Raw genomic sequence first — 12,341 nt, 5'->3', positions numbered from 1 at the left:
GTTTTGAGATCGGGAGAAAATTACTAAAGATCTGGGTGATTTTGTTAAAGTCATCCTAGTTTCATGGATATACCCGTAGTAAACAAGTTCACCCGCCAATGAGACACCAGAGCGAGCGAGGTCTGCACGTGACACACCTTACTCGTTGTCGTCAAACTAACTTCCTTTACAGGCATCGCCCATGGAAAATGCATAGAATGGAGTAACTTAGAAGGCCTAACACTGGCAGGTTTGATTCGTATGCGAGATATACATTCGACTGTGCCTCCCATGGCTCACTTCATTCACTCCCATCGAAGTGAGGGTCGATTTTCGTCTTGTTCAGGATCGAATCAAAGCAGTCTCATACAGTCTTAACGCAACTACTTCACGCCATACTATGTGGAGCTCAAGATTCATTAACATCGACAGAGTCACTGGATTCACTTTTGCGGCCGTGCTATGCACGCTCTCGGTGCAACGATCGGCTTCTCGACAGTCAGAGTTGTACTCTGAGATACTCAGCTGGATTTTACTCCCGATTTTGTTCAAATTAGCACGGCGACCGGCACAAAACTCCAAGGAGACATCCTTTATTTCTGAAGCACGATTTACAGACTCACCATCATTATGGATCGTTGCTACGAGCCTTGTTGTTTCTTGTTGGTGTCAAGCAGAAAGTAACATGATCTCGATGCTGGTGAGTATGGTACTCGAACTAAAAGTCTTAATTTGAGACTGACAGTAGTCAGCCATTGTTACCCCCAGCCTTGCTATTGACCCTAAAGCTTCTGAGCCTGGAACTGCCTGCTTCGAGTCTACATTACTCTTGGCTCTTGTCCACATCTACCTGGACAACTATCTCACTTGCAGTATTCTGCACTCTCACTCTGTCTGGCGGGCATGTTGGCTCTATACTAGCGGCCATTGCAGTGTCAGCTCAGTTCATCATCTACCTCGCCTTCATGCCCAGGTCTACAACAAGTTCACGACTTATTCCATACATCAGCAACCTTGAGGATGCCATAGTGCCTATTTCTTTCCGAACGTTAGTCTGTCTGGCAATCTATACTGGTATCCATACTTTTCTTTATGGGTTCACCGGGATAGAGGTTGTGAATACCTTGTTGTTAGGAGTAAGCAAAGCCTTGTCTTGGTACTTCGTCGCAGGAACAGTATTTTGATCTTCCTCTGAAAATTTTATGTCATACTGATTTATTTTCAGGCCCGATACAGTTCATGGTGTATAGCACCAGCTATCAACACATTCAGTCTTCTCTCCACCTGCAACCCATCCATGCAGACTTCAGAAAGTCAGGCTGTTTCCACTGTAGTAGCATCTTTCCTCGCGCTACTACAAGTCTTTCGTTTACTGCCAGATCAAGCAAAAGGTAGACATAGCCTTTGGGCCTTTTCGCTAGTCTTCCTCATTCCGTACGCTGCAAATCAATGGAAGATACAAAACGCGCAATCTCTAGCACGACTTGGATCGAGTATTGTTAGCCCGCATCCAGTAGAAGTTCTGGCAAACACTGCCAAGGCCAAATATCATGCCCTGCTGCAAAGGCAGTCTATAAGTTACTCCGCTGCCCATGGCGAATATCGACGTAGATACGGTGCAGAGCCACCAGATGGCTTTGAGGCTTGGTATGAGTTTGCGGCATCTCATCAATCGCCTATTATCGACGACTTCGATGTCACATTCGATCTCCTTTCTCCTTTCTGGGAGTTGAGTGGTGACGAGGTGCTTGAAAGGATGAGGGCTGCACAAGCTACGCCAAACAGTGAGCTGTGGCGTTGCAATCACTCGGGCGATGATGGTACAACCCACTGCAGTCATCCTTCGCGAAGTGATGATCGCCATCTCAGTCTTTTGTTCGACACTCTGTTGAAGGGATTGCCTGCGAAAATTCCCAGCGTCACTTTCCTGGTGAACCATCTCGATGAGCCAAGGGTTTTGATCCCGTCACGGCGGTCAGAAGCTAGAGGAAACTCGACCGAACAACAATTCAACATGACGGATCTATCGCATCAGCCTACATGGGACACATTGACGAAGTTCTGTCCATATTCCACGCCCTATAAAACACAGCCAACCCCCTTTCCTCTTCCGTTCGTCACAAACCCCACAGCGGCGAAAGATCTATGCCAGCACCCCGAGTACCAGGAAATGCACGGCCTCTTCCTATCCCCAGCATCACTGCCTCTAATCCAAGGCCTTGTACCAATCCTCTCCACCAGCTCTCTCTCAACAACCAGCGACATCCTATTCCCCAGCCCCGCCTACATCGAGCCAGAATTCCAGTACGAAGCCACCCACGACATAGCCTGGGACAAGAAACGCAACAACCTCTACTGGGCCGGCTCCACCACCGGCGCGCACGCGTCGAACGATCAATGGCCTTTTTTCCACCGCCAGAGATTCGTCGCTCTGGCACAGAACCTGCTGCGAAAGAACTACACCTACACTTACCTACGTAATTACAACGGCGTGCTCGCGCGCGTGCACTCTGCATTTCTAAACACCCGATTATTCGACGTAGCGTTTACGCGCATATCCCAATGCGCGCGGAGATACTGCGCCGCACAAGACGCGTACTTCCGTGTCAAGTCGTGGGCTAACAAGAACCGCGCACTGCATTCGAAGCTTGTCTTTGATCTCGACGGGAATGGCATCAGCGGGCGGTATTATCAATTGCTGGCCTCGAATTCCGCGCCGTTGAAGCAGACGCTCTTGCGAGAGTGGCATGATGAGCGCCTCGTGCCGTGGGTGCATTACATACCTGTGAGTATGGGCATGGAGGAACTGCCGGAGTTGGTGACGCATCTTACGGCGAATGAGGCGGGGATGAGGACGGCGAGGGATGTAGCCGAGGCGGGGAAGGAGTGGTTTGGGAAGGCGTTGAGGGAAGTCGATAGGAGTGTTTACGTCTATAGGTTGTCGTTGGAATTGGCGAGGATCCAGGATCCAGAAAGAGAGGCAGGTTTTCCGCTCGAAGGAAGACGAGAGAGCGCAAGGTAGAATGTGAACGAACTCGAGTGAAGACATGCTGGCAGCATCTGTGCTTCTAACATATTATATATTTCTTCCTGGCAAATGTATTTGTAAGATACTTCAACTTGATAAAGTGTCCCAGCCATACAAAGTGTTTCGTATCATACAATAACATGTTCTCCCATCCAAAGTCCGTGTCCACCGTGATTATCTCGTACTGCGCCGCCAAATGTACGATATCTTACAATATGTATATCCGAGAAATCATGTTGAGGTGGAAGTTGGCAGTGCATTCCAGATTCCAGTTTGACCGCAGCTTCTTCGTGACGTCTCCGAGGCTCAAGTCTCCGACTTAGGCAGTTCGAAAACGTCGCACGCGCGACCCGCGTCGCTGGCTCCAATATGCAAGGCGTGCGACGCCTTCTTCGACGCCCTTTACAAACGCACTGGCGACATCTCGAGTGGAGTTTTTGCTAGACCGCAATTTCCTAGCAAACAGAACTCCAGCTAATTCAATGTCCAACGATGTTGAAACAGTGATGCTCCAGCCATCTACGAGGCGAGCCACAAGGTTTTCGATATGTCTGAGTTGCACCAGACCGAACTGCTCGGCGATGGTGGCCATTGCTTCAGCGCATTCGGCATCTAACCTCGTGTTCTTTGTGACTAAACTTGTAGCGACGAGAGAGGTCCTTCTGCCAACCTGAAATTGATGTAGTTGTAGCAGATCTGCTATGCTATGGTGGGCGTCTGCGAGTAATATCAATTCACGCAGCGAGAACTCCCGGATAATGGCTTCGCGTTTTATCTGACCCCAGACAAGGAGCTATATAAAGTCAGCATGTATTGAATATGAACGTTGCTTGTCATTGACTTGCCTCAGCATAATGCTTTGTGTTCGCCCAATATGCTAAACCTTCTTTTTTTAGGTCTCTGATGACCTCGTGTGCTCGTAGCGTATTGCCCTTGTCAATCTTAGATAAGTCGATAAGCGCAATCCGTGGTTGCGTCAAATTTGCGGCTTTCGTCAGACTTTCCAAGAAGCTGAAAGAGTGTTAGAATAACGCGTGCTCAGAACTGCTGATAGGAATCTTTTCATACCTCGTGAACACAGAGATCCAGCAACTGGGTCCTCCACTATTGTTAAAATGAGCGCTGCTGGTGATTTTGATTGCTTTTTGCCCATCTTCAGTAGTAGGATCAAATGGATGTGGCAGCTGACCACCGGATTTCGCAGCCACTCCTACAAAGGCACCAGCCACGAATTGACCGTCTTTGAATGATGTACCTGAGAATTGGTGTACGAAGTTAGTGTATGTCTCACATACAATCAATCCGTGTATTGAGGTTTGCTTACCGCTGTACTCGTCGAAGACTCGAAACGCTAGCTGAACTGCGCTATTGCTCGTCTCAGCTATGCGCCCAAGAGCAAGTGGAGCAGGCTCGAGCGCGTCCTCTGCGTCGACTAGGTATTCCAAGTCTTGGAAGCTGGTATTGTTGTTCAAAGTTACGCCGCCATTTCTCAGAGGTGGCACGGACGTTTCTTCTGATGTCGGGGCTCGAACAGCCATAAACTGCTCTTCCTGAGATGCTCGTCTGACAAGAGTTCGGAACAATTTCCTCGTCTTCGGGCATCTCGCCTTCTTTGCCCTTCCTGATGGCGAATTAACCTCTTTCTGCAAGCGATGTAGCTCAATGTTTAAGTTTGCCGCTGTAGTCTCGATCAGATTTCGCTGTGTACTGTACACGTTGTTTGGATCGCCGAAGGGCACAGAGAAAACGGCTCTATATATTGGGAAGGCTTCCGGGCCGTGGGAGCCGGAGGTAGTTCTCAAAGTGTGCCTTGACCTTTGCAGTTTTCAAGTCCAGTCTGAAAATCTTGTTGAAGACGCTCGTGAATGAGACCGGGTCTCTAGAATACCAGCGATAGATGATACACAAGATCCTAGAGAAAATGATCAGTCTAATGGGCATGACCATCCTGTGTAAGTCTGCTTACTCTCGTTCTTGATATGTCCAACGATGAGAAGGCGAATACTCAGGCGCGACTAAACCCATTTTCCCCAGCTTATGTGGTGATCTAGGCCTTGCAGTCGCTGAAGTTGTGCCGAAACGCAATTTCCGCCTGACAGGAAGCGTTGTCTTTTTCTGTTTGGTCGTATGGAAGAAATGACTCGTGGCACCAGTGCTGCGGCGCGAGGATTCGACGTGCTTTACAGGGCAAGGTGTGTCCGGTGTGTCAACAAAGTCTGTGCGGTCTGAGTCGTAGGCTGTAGTACTCGTGTCCTCAAAGTCCAAGTTCGAGATAGAGATATCGGAACCTAATCGTGATGATTCTAGGGGAGCAGAGGTATCGGCTACTGGAGTGAGTGTAATGAGCGTTGGCTCTGAGGATTCGGATGGTGTGTGGCTGCTGAGCAAAGTTGAGCTAAACGAAGGCGTTGCTGGAAGTATGTGACGCTGGGTAGGTATTGAATTTTGCGATGTTCCAAGTAATTCCTGGAAGAAGGACTGTTCAATTCGTGAGCTGCACGCGGAAGAAAGTAGGATCACTGCAGTGTTACCTCCATCGCATCGATCTTGCCATCTTGAGCATCTGTAGAATTGTGAGTCGCGATGCTATGAGTGCGAGAAGCAAGTACGATACCAACCATACCTTCTGCTACAAGTGTTTCTATGCTCATGTCATCGACTTCAGGGTCCGCGGTAGGTTGCCACATCATGATGCCGGAGCCCAGGTCTTTCCACTTCGACATAATTCAGTCTCCAAGTATTGGTACAAGATGACACAAATCTCAGGCGCAATAGAACAGACTGGAAGACAACAAGCTGTTGTTGACAGAGCGACGTTGGTCGCGCTGTGGTGTTGCAAGGACAAGTCAAGATGTTCGAATCCAGGGAGGATGATAGCACCCGTCGCGACAAACTTCAGCGACGCGAAAGCAAAACGCAGTGATAGTGAGAGCTCTTGTGAGCTCGGATGCCGTGATAACGCGCCTGTGTCGCCTCCAACGCGCGGTGAGAGTGAAGGATACCAGGGACATTGGTAGTGAGGTGAGAATTCCACGCATGAAGACGGTGTATAGGCTTGCTTTTGATGCTGATGCGCTCATGAAGCCATGTGATATCCATCGACAGTGGCAAAACAGGCTCTGCCAGAAGGCTACATGGACACATCTTGTTGTTGGTTGCTTCCAGATAGCCTGCCGTCTGGCTGAAGCACTGGCTGGGGTAGTGTGCAGTCTTCTGAACTACAGGCCACGACCTAGTCCCGCGAACACTACCCATGCTGGGACAAGACAGAAGAATGTAAAAGCCGTGGTCGGTGCAGCGGGGACTATCAAGTGTAGCGCGAGGCTTCACGTGCTTAGCGTCAGGGTCGTGGTTGCCGTTTGCTGATCCCTGTCTGTTGTTCGCTGGTCCGTGCTCCCCAAACATTGAGCCTCCCGAATGTAATGCATCGTCATCCAGCACCGCCGACAGCAACGACATACCTTCGCTTCGACGCTCTGTTTTTGGCCCTGCAGAGCTTGCGTCGTGCGTCCACTAACCTCTTTACTTTCAATACAGCGCAATTATGGCCACCGATGGCGCGTCGTCCATTTCCGTCACTGTGCGAGTCCGCCCGTTTACCATAAGAGAGGCGGCGCAGCTGTCGAAATGCGACGATCAGGCGCTGTTTCTGGGAGATGGCTCCCTGGCCGCGGTGCCGACCCCCAAGTTGAGCTCAAAGGGCATCCGGCCTGTTATCAAGGTCTTGGACGAGAAGTGCTTGTGAGGAGACTTACCACTTCGTCTCCCGCAATGGGATGACTGACTTGCTCAGGATCTTCGACCCTCCGGAAGACAGCCAAGTATCGCGCATGGGCCGGTCGACAATTGGCCCCCAGGGAAAGCGGGTCAAGGACCAGACCTTTGCATTCGACCGAGTCTTCGATGAGACGACCACACAAGGCGACGTGTACGAGGCCACGACCAAGCCCCTGCTGGACAGTGTGCTGGACGGATACAATGCGACCGTGTTTGCATACGGCGCAACTGGATGTGGAAAGACGCATACCATCACGTGCGTCACAATGGACACGGAGGGGTAGCATGCGCTGACAAGCTTAGGGGAACGTCGCAACAACCCGGCATAATCTTCATGACCATGCAGGAGCTCTTCGAGAAGATCCAGGAGCTGCAGGAAACAAAGGTCACCGAGATCACGCTGTCGTACCTGGAGATCTACAATGAGACGATCCGCGATCTGCTGGTCGAGGGCGGAAGCACCACATCGCTGATGCTACGCGAAGACGCCAATCAGGCCGTCTCAGTAGCAGGCCTCTCTAGCCACCGTCCTCAGAATGTAAGTACACCTTCCAACGCATTCGACCAACAAGCTGATGTTCTCCAGGTCCAAGAAGTCATGGACATCATCGTCCGCGGCAACGAGTACCGAACCATGTCGCCGACTGAAGCCAACGCAACCTCGTCTCGATCACACGCCGTCCTGCAAATCAACGTCTCTTCCAAAGACCGAAACGCCTCCGTAAACGAGCCCCACACCATGGCTACTCTCAGCATCATCGACCTCGCGGGAAGTGAGCGAGCAAGCGCAACCAAGAACCGAGGAGCGCGATTGACCGAAGGCGCCAACATCAACAAGTCGCTGCTCGCCTTGGGCAGCTGCATCAACGCTCTATGCGATAGCCGGAAACGGAACCACGTGCCGTACCGTAATTCGAAGCTCACGCGACTGCTCAAATTCTCGCTTGGTGGCAATTGCAAGACGGTCATGATCGTGTGTGTCAGCCCTTCCAGCGCTCACTTTGACGAAACGCAAAACACCCTACGATATGCGAACCGAGCGAAGAACATCCAGACCAAGGTCACGAGGAACACTTTCAACGTGAATCGCCACGTCAAGGATTATTTGAAGAAGATTGATGAGCAGCGAGCTCTGATCGACGAGCTGATGAAGAAGCAGACGGACTTCGAGGGTAGTGCGCTCGTCAAGTTCCAGAAACAGACCGAGAGGAAGGATAGCGTCATCCGCGACGCCATGATACGTTTGCGCCAGTCCTACGCAGATTCGGAGCCTGAACGCAAAGATCGACTGAACATGATGCGGACATTGAAGCAAGCAGAGAAGCGCATTTCGCTCATCTCATCATGGATTGCGGCATTCGACAACGTTAAGGACGTTCGCGAAAGCGAAGACATGCCCTCGCAGATCACAGCGATGAGGGACACAGCGGTGGGCATATCGGCAGAACTTGAGCAAACCCGCCAGCACTGCCACCGACGCATAGAACGGACAAATTGGACAAGCAAGATGGACACTGCGCTAGGTGTCGGACTAAAAGGCTTGTCTGACATTGACGGGTCAAACGATAGCCAAGATGGCGCAAATCTCACAAGAGAGTACGAACTGCTCAAAGCGAACGCCGACCGAGAGGCGTTGAACGCGCTATTAGAGCAAGAAAAGGGTGCAGATGCAGCAATCGTACAAGTGCTTGTTCAGGCACATATCGAAACAGTTACCATATTGAGCCAGATCACACAGCTGAGCGAGGAGGAGGCCGTTGAGCAGGCAAGGAAACTGATCACCAAGATCATGAACTCCTGCACGAACGCAACCTCCCAAGCGATACGACCAGACGGAGGGCTCCCCGTAACTGAGTTCTTCGCCCCAACACATCGAGGCACACCAAAGAGGCGGAAACCAGTGAAGATTGTGGAGCCTTCACAGTCCTCACCTATGCGACCTATTGCCATGCCGATGCCAATGCCGGCATTTGCTGATGCACCACATCTCACATCGTCGCCAATGAAGGCTTCACCGCGTCGTAGGAAGATGGGTCTTGTGAAGAAGGGAGTACAGTTCTCTCCAATGAAGAAGAAGTCACCATCCAAGACCAAGCGTGGAGTTCGATGGCGTGACGATACGGAGAATGGTACTCTCGCAGAATTTCAAAAGACACCAGAGCATGTCGAGACTACACCAATCGCCTCGTCGGCCGGGATGCCCACACCAACATACACCATTCCCATTGGTGCACCAGCCCTCGATCAGAACGGCTCTTCGCCAATACCATCACCCCCCAAGGCATCGGTAGACCTCAAACGAGCAGGCCGCTTTGCTCTTGGTGCGTTATCCAAGAAGTCGGATGGCTCGCCAGCTCCTCCCACGATGCATACCTTCAGCTCAGACTCCGATAACACATCACCTCTCAGGGAGATTGGCGCCAACAGCCTTCGCAAAACATCACTCAAAATGGTTGAGAACGCAGCATCTCCTGACAAGGCAGGCAACTCTTCAGGCTCCGAATCAGAGAAGTGGTCAGGATCCGATGCCCGTAAAATAGGATCGGTTCTCAAACGCCGCTCCTCCACGAACGGAGGCTCCATCCCTGCCAGCCGTGCTCACCGCCGCCGCAGTCCAACAGCGGCAACGGCATCGTGCAGTCCGCCAAACGAGAACTCGATGTTCTCAGCCAGCGCGGCACGTCGCATGGTGCCCAAGAATCCCGACGCTGAGTGGAAGAACAATGTGCTAAGCCCACGAACCACCCCAATCATGAAAGGTCCCGCACGACGCACGACCATGGCTATCACAGGAGAGGACAGACCACGAGAACCTACAAGCTTAAGTCGAGCGCCTGTAAGAATTAGTAGCAATGGTTCTTCAGGCAGCAGAGGTAGTCTCGCGCCTGGGACTAAGAGTGTTTGGCGTTGATGAAGCTTTTACTGACGACCGTTTCCTTTAGTACGTCGGGGCGTTTGAGATGAAGTTGCGAGCAAGGTTGAGGGTTTATCGAGCTTCGGCGTTTGGATGTTGAGCGAGTGGACAATCTGAAGGCCGGCGGTGTTTGGAGTTTTTGAGCTTTGCTACAAATTATCTCCTGGAAAATCCCTTATAGTATGCAACGGCCGCACAAGTTTTCGCATTGATCTGCCTATGGCAGTCATCTTTTGGCGTTGCGCATGGTTGGATACTGGCTTTTCGAATTGGTCAGGGCTTTGGTGTATCAATAATGTCTTTTCGAGTAACATACTTTTCGTAACGATTGATCTGTGGTTCAACATTTTCTCCGCTCTTCATGCTTCGTTCTCCTATCATCGAGCGGTCTCCTAATTGAACTCATTCGTCCGTCGTTTGTTGCCGTCCGTCTCGGTCAAATTCGGCTACTTGTCTCCCCGCCCAATGTTACCGAGCATCGAACAAGATCGAAGAGTCGAATCGTACTGTAGCATACTCCACTACCCCACATTCGTCATTGGTAATCTGGTGTATGGGTGACGTGCGAGGGGTCCAGACATGCCGCGGGAGCAGTCTAGCAGTTTATATAAGTTTGTGGACTGACCCCGCGGCGTGGCTAGCAAACGTCATTGAACCCTGAAGGAATCCGAGTTGAAATCGTCGACATTTTTTGAACAACTGAACATTACAAACTGAAGACCCAAGAGATATTAGTAAAGATGAAAGAAGCCATCGTTTCAAAAGGACCAAAGGTCACGATTAAAGATTCGCCCATCCCTGAACCACAGGCGGATCAGGTTGTCATTGAGGTTGTAGTCAGTGGAAGTAATCCCAAGGACTGGTATGTATCACTCTCCCATCGAATTGCAATCGATGTACCTTCAACTCATATACAACGAGAACTAATATATAATCAGGAAAATTCCAGACCTCGTACCCGACTACAATGCCAACTCTGGCGACGACATAGCAGGCTACGTCCACGCCGTCGGCTCCAACGTCTGGGAATTCAAACCTGGCGACCGCGTCGCTTCGTTCCATGAGATGATGACACCAGGCGGCTCCTTCGCAGAATACGCTGTAGGCTGGTCTTGGACAACCTTCCACATCCCCACAACCACCTCCTTCGAAGAAGCCGCCACGCTCCCCCTCGCGGCCATGACCGCCGCCATCGGCCTGCACCAACGCCTTGGCCTCCCCACACCCTGGAAGCCTGCCTCTGAACCCACCCCACTCGTCGTCTACGGCGGTGCCGCCGCCGTCGGCGCATACGTGATCAAGCTCGCCCGCCTCGCCAACATCCACCCGATCATCGCCGTCGCCGGGCGCGCCGAGAAGTTTGTAGAAACGCTCATCGACCGCTCGAAAGGCGATACCATCGTCGACTACCGCAAAGGCGACGAGGCAGTCGTAAAGGGCATCAAAGAAGCGCTCAACGGCCAGAAACTGCACTACGCTTACGATGCTACCAGCGAGCATGGCTCGTACACGAACATTGTCCAGGCCCTTGAACCCACGGGTCATTTGACGCTCGTTCTGCCTGGGAAGAAGTACGAGGGTATTCCGGAGAGCGTGAACATGACGGTTACGACAGTGGGCGAGGCGCACAAAGGCGATAAGGACTTTGCGTATATCTACTTCAGGTATCTTGCGAGGGGGTTGGCGGAGGGATTCTTCACACCACATCCGCATGAGGTTGTGCCCGGCGGGTTGGAGGGTGTGGAGACGGCGTTGAGGAATTTGAAGGAGGGGAAGGCGAGTGGAGTCAAGTATGTGTTTAAGATTGGGGAGGATGGGAAGGAGAAGTTGTAGGAGTTTAGAGATAGAGATGAGTTATTAGGAGGTTAGCTAAAGATTCATTCTTAGGGTTAATGATAAATTATGTAACTGTGCGCATAATATTGCAAAAAATGCTCATGTGCAATCACTCTTGATGCACTGTCATTGCTTGTTCTTGCGGGCCGGGGTATATACACTCATTAACCATGAAACAATTCCAAACTCATCACGTCATTGTTATAGAACATATCAAAAGTTGATTGTTTTTAATTGCTCATAACTAATCCCTACGCAGAATCATTTCCCACGCAATAGGACCATGTCCATGTCATGGTACAAGTATCTACGAGTTTCCTCCCTTCTTGCCAGCCTCGACGGGATCAACCTTGCCGTGAGCGAATTCTACAATGAATTTTAGCAATGTTCATGATTGAAAGGGAAGCAACACTTACGACCCTTGGCGCTACCGCCAGAGTTGCCGCTGGACGAATCATCAGAGGCAGATCCGGAGCCAGAGGTGTGTCCACCCTGCTTTCCGGCCTCATGGGGGTCGACCTTGCCTTGGGCAAACTCGCCAGTGCCCACACGTTTGTCAGGCGTCCCATCTTGCTTCAGACCGCCGTGCTCTAGTTGAAGGTCAGTTGACTGCCTGAGTTACTTCGGATGAGGTACTCACCAGTGGGCTTGTACTGGTCCGCCATTGTGATGGTATGTGATTGGAATTGAGATTGAGGTTGAAGTTGGTAGTTGAAGTAGAAGTTGCAGATGCTGATGAGATTGAGTTGATGAGTTGTTGTTGTTGAAGGGAAACCTGCCCCCTTCTTATACTTCACCCACCCTCAT

At 51.1% G+C, this 12,341-nt stretch overlaps 5 protein-coding genes across 5 annotated transcripts; 3 read left to right on the top strand and 2 right to left on the bottom strand.

Moving 5' to 3' along the window:
• Nucleotides 1-1,993: 1,993 nt before the first annotated feature.
• SNOG_00195 (hypothetical protein) lies at nucleotides 1,994-3,001 on the top strand (the record flags this gene model as incomplete). The annotated part of the gene is made up of 1 exon (XM_001790836.1): nucleotides 1,994-3,001. The coding sequence occupies one exon, from the start codon at nucleotides 1,994-1,996 to the stop codon at nucleotides 2,999-3,001; it is 1,008 nt and encodes a 335-aa protein (XP_001790888.1).
• Nucleotides 3,002-3,326: 325 nt separating this feature from the next.
• Nucleotides 3,327-5,730, bottom strand: SNOG_00194 (hypothetical protein; the record flags this gene model as incomplete). Its single annotated transcript, XM_001790835.1, has 7 exons — nucleotides 3,327-3,800; nucleotides 3,916-4,018; nucleotides 4,076-4,262; nucleotides 4,332-4,714; nucleotides 4,974-5,485; nucleotides 5,539-5,570; nucleotides 5,631-5,730. The coding sequence occupies 7 exons, from the start codon at nucleotides 5,728-5,730 to the stop codon at nucleotides 3,327-3,329; spliced, it is 1,791 nt and encodes a 596-aa protein (XP_001790887.1).
• An 821-nt stretch (nucleotides 5,731-6,551) lies between these two features.
• On the top strand, nucleotides 6,552-9,695 carry SNOG_00193 (hypothetical protein; the record flags this gene model as incomplete). Its single annotated transcript, XM_001790834.1, has 3 exons — nucleotides 6,552-6,748; nucleotides 6,801-7,064; nucleotides 7,088-9,695. The coding sequence occupies 3 exons, from the start codon at nucleotides 6,552-6,554 to the stop codon at nucleotides 9,693-9,695; spliced, it is 3,069 nt and encodes a 1,022-aa protein (XP_001790886.1).
• A 743-nt stretch (nucleotides 9,696-10,438) lies between these two features.
• Nucleotides 10,439-11,531, top strand: SNOG_00192 (hypothetical protein; the record flags this gene model as incomplete). The annotated part of the gene is made up of 2 exons (XM_001790833.1): nucleotides 10,439-10,544; nucleotides 10,648-11,531. 2 exons carry the CDS (start codon nucleotides 10,439-10,441, stop codon nucleotides 11,529-11,531), a joined length of 990 nt encoding a protein of 329 aa, XP_001790885.1.
• A 310-nt stretch (nucleotides 11,532-11,841) lies between these two features.
• On the bottom strand, nucleotides 11,842-12,199 carry SNOG_00191 (hypothetical protein; the record flags this gene model as incomplete). The annotated part of the gene is made up of 3 exons (XM_001790832.1): nucleotides 11,842-11,900; nucleotides 11,951-12,124; nucleotides 12,175-12,199. 3 exons carry the CDS (start codon nucleotides 12,197-12,199, stop codon nucleotides 11,842-11,844), a joined length of 258 nt encoding a protein of 85 aa, XP_001790884.1.
• Nucleotides 12,200-12,341: the final 142 nt, after the last annotated feature.

This window comes from Parastagonospora nodorum, assembly GCF_000146915.1.
Source record: "Parastagonospora nodorum SN15 chromosome Unknown scaffold_1, whole genome shotgun sequence".
NCBI classification, from domain to species: domain Eukaryota; kingdom Fungi; phylum Ascomycota; class Dothideomycetes; order Pleosporales; family Phaeosphaeriaceae; genus Parastagonospora; species Parastagonospora nodorum.
The sequence above is the reverse complement of the archived record's forward strand: the minus strand, read 5'-3'. Positions and strand labels throughout refer to the sequence as shown.